This window comes from Salminus brasiliensis, chromosome 22 (genome assembly GCF_030463535.1).
Source record: "Salminus brasiliensis chromosome 22, fSalBra1.hap2, whole genome shotgun sequence".
Lineage (NCBI taxonomy): Eukaryota > Metazoa > Chordata > Actinopteri > Characiformes > Bryconidae > Salminus > Salminus brasiliensis.
The window spans coordinates 30,088,711-30,103,097 of NC_132899.1; the positions used below are offsets into that span (position 1 = coordinate 30,088,711).

Consider the following 14,387-nt stretch of genomic DNA (forward strand, 5'->3'; position numbering starts at 1 on the left):
TCTAGTGTCCACATCGTCCTTCTTTAGATCAGTGCTGCAGCTGTGAGGCTACTGTTGCTAACACACCCTAGATTCATGAACACCCGGACACTTCGCTCAAGCCTCCCGAAACGGCGTTCAGCTCTTCATTAAGGTGCCGCCAACGTGGTTTAGGTGCAGTATGACTCATTTTAAGCTCTGAAATTGAACTATTGGACTTCTTTGTAACTAATAAGCCGTGATTCTACTTCTTTTATACTACCTTCATGAAATAAACGCACAAAAATGTTAAGTACGGTTATACATTCAAATGTATTTACATTGAATATTACATCATGTACTGGTTGAGTTGAGCTGAAGGCCTGTAAACCCTCCTGAACAGTGTGTAACTGTGATACCGACAGTAAACGGCCAACTGAAAGAACACAGTACACACACAGAACACCAATTGGACACCGTACCCTGGTCCAGGTCCAGCTTGGTTTTGGGTGGCTCCCATTTGGGTCTGGATGATTTGGCTCGTTCCTGCCGGCGGCCCAGCTCCTCCTCAAAGCGCTCATACAGGTCCCTCAGCTTACTGGTGCCCACCACTGTAGAATCACCCTGGCACAGGACGAAAACGATGCAAATCAACATGTGTGTGTGATTAAACATCTCAGGCTTTTTTGTGAAGCTACTACAAGATAGTTTGGTGTCCAATGATTGTTTATCGTAGAAAATTCAGGCTTCAGGGTGGAGAGTTGAGTAAATTAGTGTTTACAATAAGATACTGCTTTAATCTCTCTTAATCTGTTGTGACGAGAACCTATTATCATGCACTATTATCAGAATGATTACCACTTGGTCCATGGGGTCGTTAGAGTAGTAGTTTTCAGAGTGAGTGCAGCGGATCCAGGCCGGTTTCAGTAACTCCTCCTCCTCCCTCTCCTCGTCATGCCGCTGTACAGGCGACAACTCCTCCGCCTCTCTGCTGCCCCTGGAGGATGCATGGCTCCTCTCTCGGTTACCTCCCTCAGTCCTCCGCTCTCTCTCCTCGTCCCCTCGTACTCGCTTTCTCTCTCTGCTGCCTGAGCGACTGCGGGGCCGCTTGCGATGTCTGTCAGAGGAAGGGGAGCTTCTACTGTCTCTGTGCCGATAGCGCTCTCTGCAAAGAAACACAGCAGCTTCATTGTACGTACTTAACGGATCAGGTAACAGTTGAGATGCTTGGCAAACCAAATCCTTCTGTTCAAGAAATGCAATTATTATTAAATAATACAAGCAGGGATGTCCCAATCTAATTAATCGGCCCCCGATCTGATCTTTGTGTGTGTGTGTGTGTGTGTGTGTGTGTGTGTGTATATAAATAATAATCCAGCCCCACAGTTTAGATCAGACGAGCTGCTGGTTAAATCCCTTTATTTTCAGTATCAGTTTCTATAATCAGACATTCTGGACTGGCTGATTTAGTTTAGTCGAGACTTTTATTAAAATGACCAATTTATAGTGTTTAATATCTGATAATCCAGTCTGACCAATCAGCTCCCAGCTCCTTTACAACACTGCAGTCTAATCACTTCCTGTGTGTGTGTATTAGTGTGTGTAGTAGGACACACTCTGGACTGGTATCTGTGGTTGTTGGTCTACTGGTGTAAATAATACTGGTACAACTGGTTTGTAGTGGGTGAATGTGCTTTCTGTTTTGGGTTTCTATAGCGCATGTGTGTGTGTGTGTGTGTGTGTGTGTGTGTGTGTGTGTGTGTGTGTGTGTGTGTGTGTTAGCATTAGCGTTAGCCTCCACTCGGTTCTGGGGGCTCTGCGGGTTTATAAACAGAGAAAGGCAAGTGAGTGGTTCTAAGGTTCTCCCGCAGGTAATACACAGCGTTTCATTAGTTTTCAGAGTTTTATAAAGGGTCCGATATTGTGGTCCATTTTCATGTCCCGCTGTAAAATAGCTCCACACTGCAGAACCTCAACTCCTTTATTGACCTTCTAAGAACGTCCGCACTGCTTGTGGTTGGGCGATTTAGGGCGTTCAACGCACCTCGAGGACACCAGAAGGCGATTTGAACACCATGGTTAAAACTAAGATCCAGAACTGGTTTGGGATTGAATTGGAATACCTGACATATTAAAATATGCCTGGATCGGCACAGATTCCCATAAATACAAGCTAATAATTTACATTAGTGTATTGTATTATATTGTAGATATTTTTCTCTAATTCATTCTTGGAGTTACAGTGATTTTATTCTAATTATTAGCAGTATGTTCAGTATTTCTAGGCATTCTAATGGTGTCAATTACCAGTAAGCAGTTGAATCACCGAGACCAGGGATGGGAAAAACATTTTTTAGAATCACAACCTTGAAGCACCTCAGGAGGTTCCTCCACAGGTTGCTGATTTCCCTGCTCCAGACCTATTTAACCTAGCAATTAACAGGTGAGTTGAATCAGGTGTGCCTGTTCAGGACAACCCCCCCCAAAAAAAAAAAAAAAACACTGTGCAGGAATCCAGCCCTCCATGACCACAATTTCCCACCCCTGATCACATCTACCTCTGATGCTTCTGTTAGAGCTGTAGAGGTTTGTGGATCTGTCAGTAAGCATTGCAAGCCTGGCATACAGTGTGAGCTCTCCATTGGTTAGTCATACTAACAACAAACTACATTCATCAGTCTAAAAGCTGTCTGCGTTTACTGCAAACGTCCCAAGAAACAATGACCCGTGGTCAAACCACTACAATTACCTAAAGTGGCTTGTGACAATGGTCATCTTGCTAAGTAAAACATGTTAACGCCTTAGAGCCAAAGTCACCTGCTGCGTTCTCTGCTCCGGTGCCTAGGAGATGTCCTTCCTCTCTCGTGCTCGCTCCTGTACCTCTCAGCCCTCCTTCTGTCCGGGCTCCGTCCCCTGTCCTTCCTCTCTCCTCCGTACTCCGCCTTATGCCGCTCTCCATGCCCGGTGTACCCGTAGCTCTTGTGGCGGTGCTCCTCATGCCTCCGTGGACGCTCGGGCGACCGGGACTTCTCCCCTTTATACTGTGGCGGGTGACGGGGAAAGTGCTCCGGTTTGAAAGCGCCGCCACCTTCGGGCTGGGTGTAACCAGGGTTAAAGCTAGGGGGAGGGGGGAAGTGTGGCTGGGAGGCATAGCTCATAGAGTAGGGGGGCTGATAGGGCATTGAGGGTGGCACTGAGGGTGGGACCGGCGGCAGCGGTGGAGGTGGCACTGAGGAAAGCATATAGGGATATGAACCCTGTGACTGAGCCACATTGGTGGAGGAGCTGGGCAAAGGGGGTGGGGGGAAATTCGGCGGTTCAGGGAAGCCCTGTCGAATGGGAGGGCTGGGGAAAGGGGGTCGGACAGGGCACTGACCTTGAGGGCCCTGTGCAGAGGCGGGTATGGGGTAGGGCATGAATTCAGGACGAGGGGGCATGTAGCTGTTGGCGCCCTGCGGATTGTACCCGGAGCAGTGCGGCGCAGGGGGCTCGTACGGGTACGGGGGCATCGGGGGCTGGGGGGTAGGCAGGCGCAGGCCAGGCGGGCGGTAACTCTGAGGAGAACCGTGCTGGCCTGGAGGGGGGCGCCCCCGGGGGCATCCACGACCAGAGTGAAATGACATCCTCTGAAACACAAAAGAAAACATACACCCGTTTTTACTCACGTTACCAAATAACATTCGCCCTCCCATCTAGCTAGAGATGACCTACCCCAGTGGTCGGTTTCTGACCATGGAGCTGCTCTTGGCTGAAAACTTTTGGACAGTGGACCCCTGATGTGCATAAACACACCACAGAAGACCACTGTGCCGGACACTCGTACCAGCACCACACACACACACAGACAGACAGACAGACACACACACACAGCCCAATGCCACTAGTGTCACAGCTGCGCAGAGAACGGCCCAAAAAGCATCCGGCCAGTGGTTCTGTGTTTAGGAACTGACCACTCAGAAAATCTCCTCAGCTGGTTTGTATAGACTAGGATCTAAGTACTCTCAGAAGAGGAGGGTCTTCAGTCTGCGTTTGACTGTTCGGACACCAGGGGAAGCTCGTTTCACCACTTCGGTGCAGGACAGTAAAAAAAAGCCTGGACGCTCGTCTTCCGTGGATTTTGAGGGATGGCGGGTCGAGCCGAGCCGTCCGTACTTGAAGCTGGAAGGGCTCTTGGTGCGGATCTGCTTTCGACCATCACCATCAAGTACGGAGGGGCTGGCTGGTCCAGTCTTGGCTTTGTAGACCAGCTCCAGGGGCTTAAATCTGATGCAGGCAGCAGCTACAGGACGCCTGTGCATTAACTGCAGGGGCCTGATGATGATGATGAGCAAAGGCCAGAAGGGCCATCCTTTTGGGCTGCTTGACTAATGTTGAACGGGGTTATCAGAGGGGGTCTGATATGAACTATACAGCAGCAGAGGGGTACACTGTCCAAGCTGGCTGGACCACAAAGTGTCCAGAAGGAAACAGAAGGATGGGGTTTCTAATAAGCATAAAAGGACAGGTTATAAAGAAATGAACAGTCATTGAGTTGAGAAGGTTCCCAGCCTCACACACCTTCCTGAACTCTGCTACACACACATATACACACACACAAACATTTAAGCCACAGCACGCGCACAAGCCCACCCAGAGGAGCCCCCTGCGAGACCACACGGCGTTTTTCCTGCTATTATATCAGCTTCGTTTTAGAGCAGGCTAAACGTGCTGTTCAGTCTCCTACCTCTCCTAAAAGATGTCTAATGACGGAGGGAGAGCAGCACCTTCACGTTACCTTCCCCCGAGCGGAACCGGTCTGTGAGGCTAATGCGGGGAAGCAAGCAAGCACCTGACGACAAAAGCTAGCTACGAAGTATAGATATATATACAGTGTGTAAATACTTATTAATAGATCAACAGAAGGCTATGTCTGTATCTTGAGATTTTAGCATTAGTCGTATTCGTGCTGCACTTCAGCAGGGCTTATTAGCTCACTATGCTAACGCTAGCTACCACAACCGCCTCTGTAGCAGCCGAACACGGGTTTCCAGTCGGCCCTCTAAAGCTGCGGGGCACCGCTCAGCCAATCAGAATGCGCGATGACAAGCTAGAACCAATCAGTGCAGCGTGTCGCTAAGATCCGCCCCCTTAGGAGCGCGAGGTTGTGGCAGGTTGATGCTTTTTTATGCGCGAGCAGTTATTTCATATCTCGTATTATTATTATTATTATTATTATTAATGTTATTATTATTAATGTTATTATTATTGTTATTATTATTAATGTTATTATTATTGTTGTTGTTGTTTTGTTGATGCTGCTGTTGCTTTATCTGCAGTATTATAATAATTATTATTATTATTATCGTTATTATTATTGCTGTTGTTGCTTTATTGCTATTATTGTTGTTGTTGTTGTTTTATCGTGAGTATTATTTTTATTGTTGTTGTTGTTTTATCATCAGAATTATTATTATTGTTGTTGTTGTTTTATCATCAGAATTATTATTATTATCATCATCATCGTTATTATTATTGTTGCTTTATTGCCATTATTATAGTTGTTGTTGCTTTATTGCCATTATTATAGTTGTTGTTGTATTATCGTCAGTATTGTTATTATTAGAGTTATTATTATTGTTAGTGTTGCTTTATTGTCATTATTAATATTCTTATTGTTGTTTTATCATCATTCTTATTGTTATTCTTATTATTTTACTGTTGTTGTTGCTTTATTGTCATTATTATTATTGTTGTTGTCGTTTTATCGTCAGTATTATTGTTGTTGTTGTTGCTTTATCTGCAGTATTATAATAATAATAATTATTATTATTATCGTTATTATTATTATTGTTGTTGTTGTTGTTGCTGTTGCTTTATCTGCAGTATTATAATAATAATTATTATTATTATTATCGTTATTATTATTATTGTTGTTGTTGTTTTATCGTCAGTATTATTTTTATTATTGTTGTTGTTTTATCATCAGTATTATTATTATTATCATCATCATCGTTATTATCATTGTTGCTTTATTGCCATTATTATAGTTGTTGTTGTATTATCGTCAGTATTGTTATTATTAGAGTTATTATTATTGTTAGTGTTGCTTTATTGTCATTATTAATATTCTTATTGTTGTTTTATCATCATTCTTATTGTTATTCTTATTATTTTACTGTTGTTGTTGCTTTATTGTCATTATTATTATTGTTGTTGTCGTTTTATCGTCAGTATTATTGTTGTTGTTGTTGCTTTATCTGCAGTATTATAATAATAATAATTATTATTATTATCGTTATTATTATTATTGTTGTTGTTGTTGTTGCTGTTGCTTTATCTGCAGTATTATAATAATAATTATTATTATTATTATCGTTATTATTATTATTATAGTTGTTGTTGTATTATCGTCAGTATTATTATTATTAGAGTTATTATTATTGTTGGTGTTGCTTTACTGTCATTATTAATATTCTTATTGTTGTTTTATCATCATTATTATTGTTATTCTTATTATTTTATTGTTGTTGTTGCCTTATTGTCATTGCTATTAGTAGTAATAGTTTTTTTTATAACTCAGCATTAAAGTTGTCATAAATGCACCACCATGGGCCATGACAACCCTTTTCCTGGACGAGGGCTGGAACTGCGGCCCAAAGCCGTTATAATCCCCAGACCAATATCCCTTCTCATTAGTTTATTTTAGTAAAGCAGGGAAAGTCGCGTAGTGCTGTTGATCATAATGCAATTTTACACCTCCAAATTTCTCGTCCTGTAGATTTGATTTGAAATTTCTTCCAGAAAGACAGCAGTTTATGTCAGTAAGTGGTGATGTGTCCATGCAGCCTACAGAAAGAGAATGGCATGAGGCACACATGTATTTGTTGAATGTTAGCTTGTGATTCATCAGAATTAATCACAGAATATTGTTGTGATTAAAGCCATTAAAGCTTTTCATAGACTGACACCACTAGCAAAAAAGCAACAGTCGGAGATGAGCCACTGCAGCTGAGGCCTGGCCTACCACTGCCTCCCTCTAGATGGTAGCCGTTCACTGCAGTTTCTGCCCATTCCTGCTGCGATCTCTGCTGCCCCTTCATATAAAGCGCAGTTATCTCCTATCTTCTGCCGTCAGTGAGTGCTACTCTTCCTCCAAGTTCATCACCTGTGGTGTTGTAAGACATCCCGCAGCGTATTCTGCCAACAGACGCGACCTCGTCCCTCCTGATGAGCAAAGGGCCTCAATTATTCTTAAGTGATATTGTCTCAGTAGCCAATAACTTCAATAAGTTCACCAGCTGTAATCCCACCTCGTTAACAATGACCTCATCCAAAGGTCTTCAGACTTTTCTAGCGTGAATTGCTAATACATTGCTATTGCTAATGCTAATTAGCCTACCTCGTTAACAATAATCTGATCCAAAGGTCTTCAGACTTTTCTAGCATGAATTGCTAATACATTGCTATTGCTAATGCTAATTAGCCTACCTCATTAACAATAATCTCATCCAAAGGTCTTCAGACATTCCTAGCATGTATTGCTAATACATTGCTATCGCTAATGCTAATTAGCCTACCTTGTTAACAATGACCTCATCCAAAAATAAATGTCATATTTAGCAATAAAACTTATTGACAGTTTTCTAGCTAATGCTAACAGTTTAGCTTCAGGCCACATCATTAGCTTGGATTCCAAGCTAGCATGCTAATCGCTTAATTATCTCCTCCTTTTCACCAACATTTTTAATTATTTAAATATCATCTTACAATTTGTTCATTTTAGCAAAGCATATTGCATAATGCATGTATAGCATATCGCCGCTGTCCAACGAAAAGCATGTATCTCCAAAATGAGGACCTTTCAGACGAAGGTAAAAACGATCTTATTTAGTCATTTAGAGCATTTCTATTGGTCCGTTCATCCAGAGGTATTTACAGAGCGTTAAGAGCAGCTATAGGGTTTAAGCTAAAGAAATGGAGATACGTGGTTTTTATTGGACGTTAGCCATATGACACATGGCATGAAACACCACTGTAAGAAGCCTATTTCCCAGTGATGCTGTCAAACGAAGCTGCAGCGACACACACACTACACACACACACACACACCACACACACACACACACACACACACACAGGCAGGGATGGAAAGGCCCAAATGAACATGCCGACTTCCAGAGCGCTGAGAGGAGAGCACAGCAGCAGTGCAGCAGATGCTGGCTGGCCCGTGATCCAGCGTGGCAGGAGGTATCTTTGTATTCTGAACGCAGCGAGGTTCTATGCTCGATACCCACCTCTCGGGGCAAACGGACCAGGGGCCAGAAAAGGCTCATCCGTGAAACACTCAGCGGTCACTTCGACCGATAGGCGGCTTTAAAAAAACCTCATGGTGATAGCTAGCCAGGTTCAAGTACAGAGTACAGCATTTCGCTGCTGATCGGTGAAAAGCACGTATCTCCGTTTTTGTCCGTTGTTGGTTTTCTCCATGGTTTGAACCCTGTAGCTGTTCTGAACACGGTGTAAATAAGTTCTGGATGAACGGACCAATAGAAATGCTCTTTGAAATGTGAATTATTTTATTTGAATTGCTTTATGATCCGAACTCCATTTCCCAGAATTCCAAGAATTCCCAGAAGCTTGCCTCTTGCTTGCCCTCTTTTTGGACTTTTCTGATTGGAATAAAGTACTTTGGATTTCGACCCACTGCCTGTATTCTCGACGTTTTTGCCCTGCCCTTTTGATGTTTCCTCGCGTTACGATAATCCTGTTTTCTGACGGCGTGAGGAGTTTGGCGGACGTAATTTTTTTATTTTTATAAAAAAAAAAACAACAACAAAGCTAACAGATTATAAAAGAAAGAAACACAGACTAAGAAAATAATCCAAATACTAAAACTAACAAACACAAACAGAACAAACCAAACAAACCCATCATGCACTGAGACTTAACTACAGGGCCAAGCTAACAGGCCATGCTAACACACCAAGCTAACAGGCCAAGCTAATAGGCCCTGCTAACAGGCGTGAACACGTAAACACATGAACCAGCACCACACCAGAAAGGAAAGGCTCAAACAATGGGGCACCTATACAGGGAGACAACGAGGAACACCTGGGATTAACAAAGGGGCGTGGCTACAGAGGAGGCACAGGTGGGAACACTAATGAACAGGAGGGGCTAGGACAGGCCGGGGGGCGGGGGTTGGGGTATGCAGCATTTATTTGGGCGTACTTCTCATGCACGCCCAAATAAATGCTGCATACTTGCCTGAAACTGTATCAAGCGTTGCGGTGGTCAGCAGCAGGTGGGAGCGAGGGCCAGCCCTCTCGGGACCACACCACAGCCATGATGCTTCACACCTGTGCCAGTTATTCTAAATAACCCTTTTTGTTTATGGTTTGTTCCCAGTTTTTATATACCAGTTTTTTTTCCCATCGGAAAATCTATATTACTTATACTGTGGAAAACCAACATAATTTGAGCCTGTTTTTGTGTTTTATTATTGACATTAACGGAATTAGGGATCGAGAGGAAGGGTGAGGAGACCAGGTATTATATTTAGCCCCCCAAGCCCAGAAACGTGCTTTGGAGGTCTTCCGTCCCAGAGAGACCGAATGGAAGAAAACAGCTGCTGTTTACCCTGAAGAACACTCTTCATCTTTTTCCTCAGATCCCACCAGCACAAATTCAGTGCATTAGAGAAAAAGCCAAAGTGAAACCAGCTAGTCTTTGGAGTTCCTGCAAGAAGTTGAGGCTGGTAGCCTTTTCTCCTGAAAAGTAACATTTTTTAAAGCACCAAATTCACTGAAATCCCTGAAAGCCCAAACCCAACAGGGCAAGACTTGAGATTCATCTGCCTAAAGCACACTGTTTTTGTTTGCTGATGAACCACTGCTTTCTAATTATTCTGAGCTCTTTTTTAAACCTCTTCCCAAACTCATCTGCACCAAAAAACTGCTTTCTGAAGGCCTCAGAGAGCTCCTTGGATCTGACCGTGGAGGTCTTCACCACTCACTTTACCAATCAAGAGGAAACCAAATCAAATATCTGAGGTGTAAATAAGACAGCATGGAGATGAGAGCTACATAGAGATTTTTATTTAAGGACCCCTACCTTGTAGCACCACCTGAATCTCCGAACCACAAGCACTGTGCATAGGCAACATGCCTCACCCTTACCCTCACCCTCAGCACTAGAACCCTTAAGAGTTGTGTCCTGAGCCCCCTGCTGGCCACTTCCACCTCTACCACCACTGTCAAGTTTGCTGACCACACTGTTGTAGTGGCAACAATTAGAGGGCCAACCTGGACGAGATGAAACACCTGGAGCCAGGATAATAATCAATGTCAGAGCTCAACGTCAGCAAGAGTTCACGTCTCACAAGAGCTGTCAGAAGGGAACTTCCGACCCTCCGAGGTGCTGCGAAACTTTAACACCTGCACCACTGAATGCATCCAAATAGGGAACATCGCAGCCTGGTGCGGAAACGGCACCAGGCAGGCCAGACAGGCCTTCCAGAAGGTGGTGCAATCAGCTGAGACTATCTAGACCAAGGCCAGGATAACTGTGAAGGATCTCAGCTATCCCAACTATGCACTCCTCTCTGTGTTGTTGGGACAGGGAAGTGCTTTTGCTCCCTGAAGGCAAATGCAGAAAGGATTAGGAGGAGCTTCTTCCCACAGGCCATTTGGGCTCTCAACCCGGGACAGCAACTAAGATTACATCACACACAAATCCCTCACAGCACTTTTCACTGGCCATTAAACACTTACACAATCATGTCACCTACTGCTCAGATCTGTTGATGCATGGTTCCTGTTACCCATCCTCTCCTCCTGCCCTCCTGCCCAGTTTCTGACCATAGAGCTGCTCTTGGCTGGATATTTTTGGGTGCTAGACCCACTCTAAACCTAACACAACTGTGCCTGATACACCATCATACCAGCGCTACATCCACTACACTATGTTTGTGTCACTGCTGTGCTGAGAACGACCCACCACCTAAATAATTACCGGTCAGCAGAAACACTGTGGTCATGAACTTGCCTATAATAACTGGGGTACAAGGGGGCTGATAAACTGTACAGCAACAGAGGGGTCACGGTCCATCAGGTTTCATTTGTAAATTAGGAAGCACGCTTGAGGTGAAGTGGACGGTGAGTGTTTAAGTGTTTTCGCCATAGCAACAGAAACATTAACTGCAATGGTTTCTATGGTTTCTATGGGCCAAGGCCACAATAAAAAGAGTTTGCTAGTCAGTGGTTTCTGTTTACTACTACGCTGCACCATGCACTTCATCATCCGTTCATGTGTACATCCCAGGCCCCAGCCCTTTGGGTAATTTGATGTTCATTGTGCTGACGTAAAACCTAGAATGGCCTGGTTACGCTATGTTCACTGTGCTGCTGCTGTAGAGTACAGTTGATTGCCATGGACAGTAATTTGAAGGTTTGTGTACTAGAAGCTCAGTTATATTAGATGTTGGTGGGCAGGTGCTGGTTTCCACACATAAGAGTTCATGCGAAAGCGTAAACATCAGTGCATAACCAAAAAACTCCCCCAACCAATCACACTTCTAAGGTCTTGCATCTATTTGATTGACAAGTAGGTGAATCTGAAACAGTATTTTTATTTTTTTTATTTTTAATTTCAGATTTTACCCATTTTCACACATTTAGATCTGCAATTACCCAACCTGTATGTATTCCCTCCTTTCCCCCATCACATGCAATCTCCCCAACAATAGTGAGGCACACACTAGTGTGATGTGGGGTGGGGGGGGCGGTGATAGTGCCATCTACCCACCCTGCAGAGAGCAAGGCCAATTGTGCTCTCTCAGGGTCCCGGCTGCCGATGGCTAGCAGCGTGATCGGGATTTGAACCAGCGACCCTCAGATACAAGTGACAGTGCCTTAGTTCACTGGACCACCCGGGGCCCCCTGAGACAGCAATTTAAGAGAATGAGCAATAATACATTACAACTTTATAGAACATAAACGTAAACATGTGGTCAAAAACATGAAGCGTGTTGTGCAGGCTCTTCAGTCATGAAGGGTGTGGCTCCATACAAAGCAATAACCGTGTAATGTAAGCACATTTAAGAGAGTCCCCTTAGAGTGTAATTTGCCTAACAACCAATAATTTTGTCTCATTTCTCTGATATTCTGAGTAATATCTGTAATATTACTGTCATCAGTACGTATAGTATATGTGTAACGGTTAGTTCACCCATAGGTAAAGTTGGTTGGTTCGGCCTAAGGCAGGGCTTATCCATTATAGACGCACCAACAAAAGACGGCATTCTGAATTTCCGAGTTCCCCAGGGATACTTGGGAAGGACTGAGCCTTTTCACACATCTGCTCTCCAGCCACCTGTTTGTATTGGATTTAATTAGTTCCCAGTTTGATCCTGTCCTAGCGGTGGCTCTTTTTGTCCTCTGTGGATAAGATCAGGCCTAGCTGCATTGTGGCTGTATAGCAGCTGAGGTATTCCTTCAGAGCAGTCATTTCAAAGCAGAGAGCTTCTCTATGAAATGCCCTTTCCTGTCAGAGAGGTTATGCATCGCACGTTCACTTGACTCGTTTTATTCCACCATCAAAGCTGCAGAACTTAAAAGACAGCCACTGAGAGATACCTGTCCATTAGCTGGCAATACTGTGAAATAAGCTTTTAAGGTGGTAGTAAGTTCAGGCTCCTGCAGGTGGCGCTACACGAGGAGGATCGGGCTACGTTCCAAAGCTGGCAGGCCTGTCCTATGAGAACTCCTTCTCAGTACCCTATAGGTTACACAAATGGAACAGTCCGATCCGGGTGGGTGGCGACGTCGCCGGAAAAGTCCTACCTCTTGCAATTGCTGTGCGGAACCTATGGGCTAACATCTGGAATAGGAAATCGCTAAGCAGATGTTAATGATTGGGTAAAAGGAGCGACTGCATTTGGGCCTGGCCAAAGGCCTTAGCGTGAAGGAAGCAGCTGAATCTGCAGGTGTATGGAAGCATACGGTCATGCAGGTCTACCAGCAGTGGCAGAAATCCCGGCCTACAGGAAATGTGCAAGGGCAACAAGCATTGTCTGCACCTTCAGCAGACATCACCTGTAGCCCTATTAGGGTTGGTGCAAAACACTGCACTCACAAGGGCAAGGTCAGCTGTGGCCAAAAGCTGCTTCTGTTTCTACTCCACTCTTCAACAGTTTCTCCTTCTGTAAATATCCACCAGGAGCATGACGGGAAATAATAATAATGTAACCCCGAAAGGAATCTAGTTGTAGTCTTGCAAATAGTGATCCTGCAAGATTCTCAGCCTATGCGAAATCATCTTTAGTCCTTTAAAAGTATCTAATGAATCGTTAGCATAGCATAGATGTTGAATTTCCAGTGTGACCTACCAGGGCAACTAGGGTTACATACAGTTCATTTCAGAGTTGTTCTACACATTCCCAGCACTGATAGTCTGAGAGCCGACAGCTGTACGTGCTGGTTAATGATAAGTGTTCTAATCCGAGATCTCTCCGAGTTTAAATTGTTTAAGCTCCTCCCACACTCATTTACAGCCAGAGCGGGAAAACATCACTTCCAAGTTTCAAGTTTCAAGTTTATTTGTCATCTGCACAACATGTCAGGACATTTATGCATTGAAATGCTTGTGGTGAGGTGGTGAGGCTCAGGTTGATGCTCTACATGAGGACAAACTGTATACATACTAAACATATTAAAAATAAAGTTATATAAAAATATATGAAATAAATACAAAATATACACAAAATACAGAATATACAAAGACAGGAGGGATCTGTAGAAATTCTTTGATATGTACATTTACGAGACAGGTATAGTCTGAGTCAGTGGAGCTCAATATAAATATGTATGTTTGTGTCTATTCCTGTTATATAAAGTGACTTAGTGATGTTGTCCATAGCAGTGATGTATAGAGTATTAATAATAAAGTGTCCGAGTGCAGGGGTGTTGGTGAACGTTTCACATCTTGTTCAGGAGCCTGATGGCTTGTGGGTAGAAACTGTTCATTAGCCGGTTTGTTCTGGCCTGGATGCTGCGGTGCCTCCTGCCTGATGGCAGTAAGGTGAACAGGCCGTGTGCTGCGTGGCTACAGTCCAACCGGATCTTCTTTGGATGTTCCACACGAACAATAGCTAGACAGGTCACAGGCAGGCAGGCAGAATCTCCAGAGCGGATCACCTCTGTAAATGTTCATTTTACCCAGTCATATAGGGTCGCACCTAACAATTTATTGATTACTCTGACGAATGCTTTTTTCAAATTATTAATCTAACAACTAATAAAAAAAAATCTTTGAATGTATCAGTATTTCTTTAATCATCTTCTCTTCAAAACACATAAGGCGTGTCCCAATTCAGGGGCTGCATCCTTCGGAGGCTGTATTTGAAGGCCGACTGCGTCTCTTTCCATGGTGGATCCTTTCGCCAGCCAACA

General features: G+C 43.9%; 1 protein-coding gene across 1 annotated transcript in view; it reads right to left on the reverse strand.

Annotated features, from left to right (window-relative positions):
- The window catches only part of drosha (drosha ribonuclease III), a 161,766-nt gene extending 156,785 nt beyond the window's left edge, over positions 1-4,981 (reverse strand). Inside the window, exons 1-4 of the mRNA XM_072667489.1 lie at positions 4,682-4,981; positions 2,776-3,584; positions 817-1,123; positions 441-582 (exon numbers count right to left, since the gene is read on the reverse strand). Of these exons, the coding sequence (XP_072523590.1) occupies positions 441-582; positions 817-1,123; positions 2,776-3,581 (1,255 nt within the window). The 5' untranslated portion in view covers positions 3,582-3,584; positions 4,682-4,981. The remainder of the gene's footprint in view (positions 1-440; positions 583-816; positions 1,124-2,775; positions 3,585-4,681) is intronic.
- Between the last annotated feature and the right edge of the window lie 9,406 nt (positions 4,982-14,387).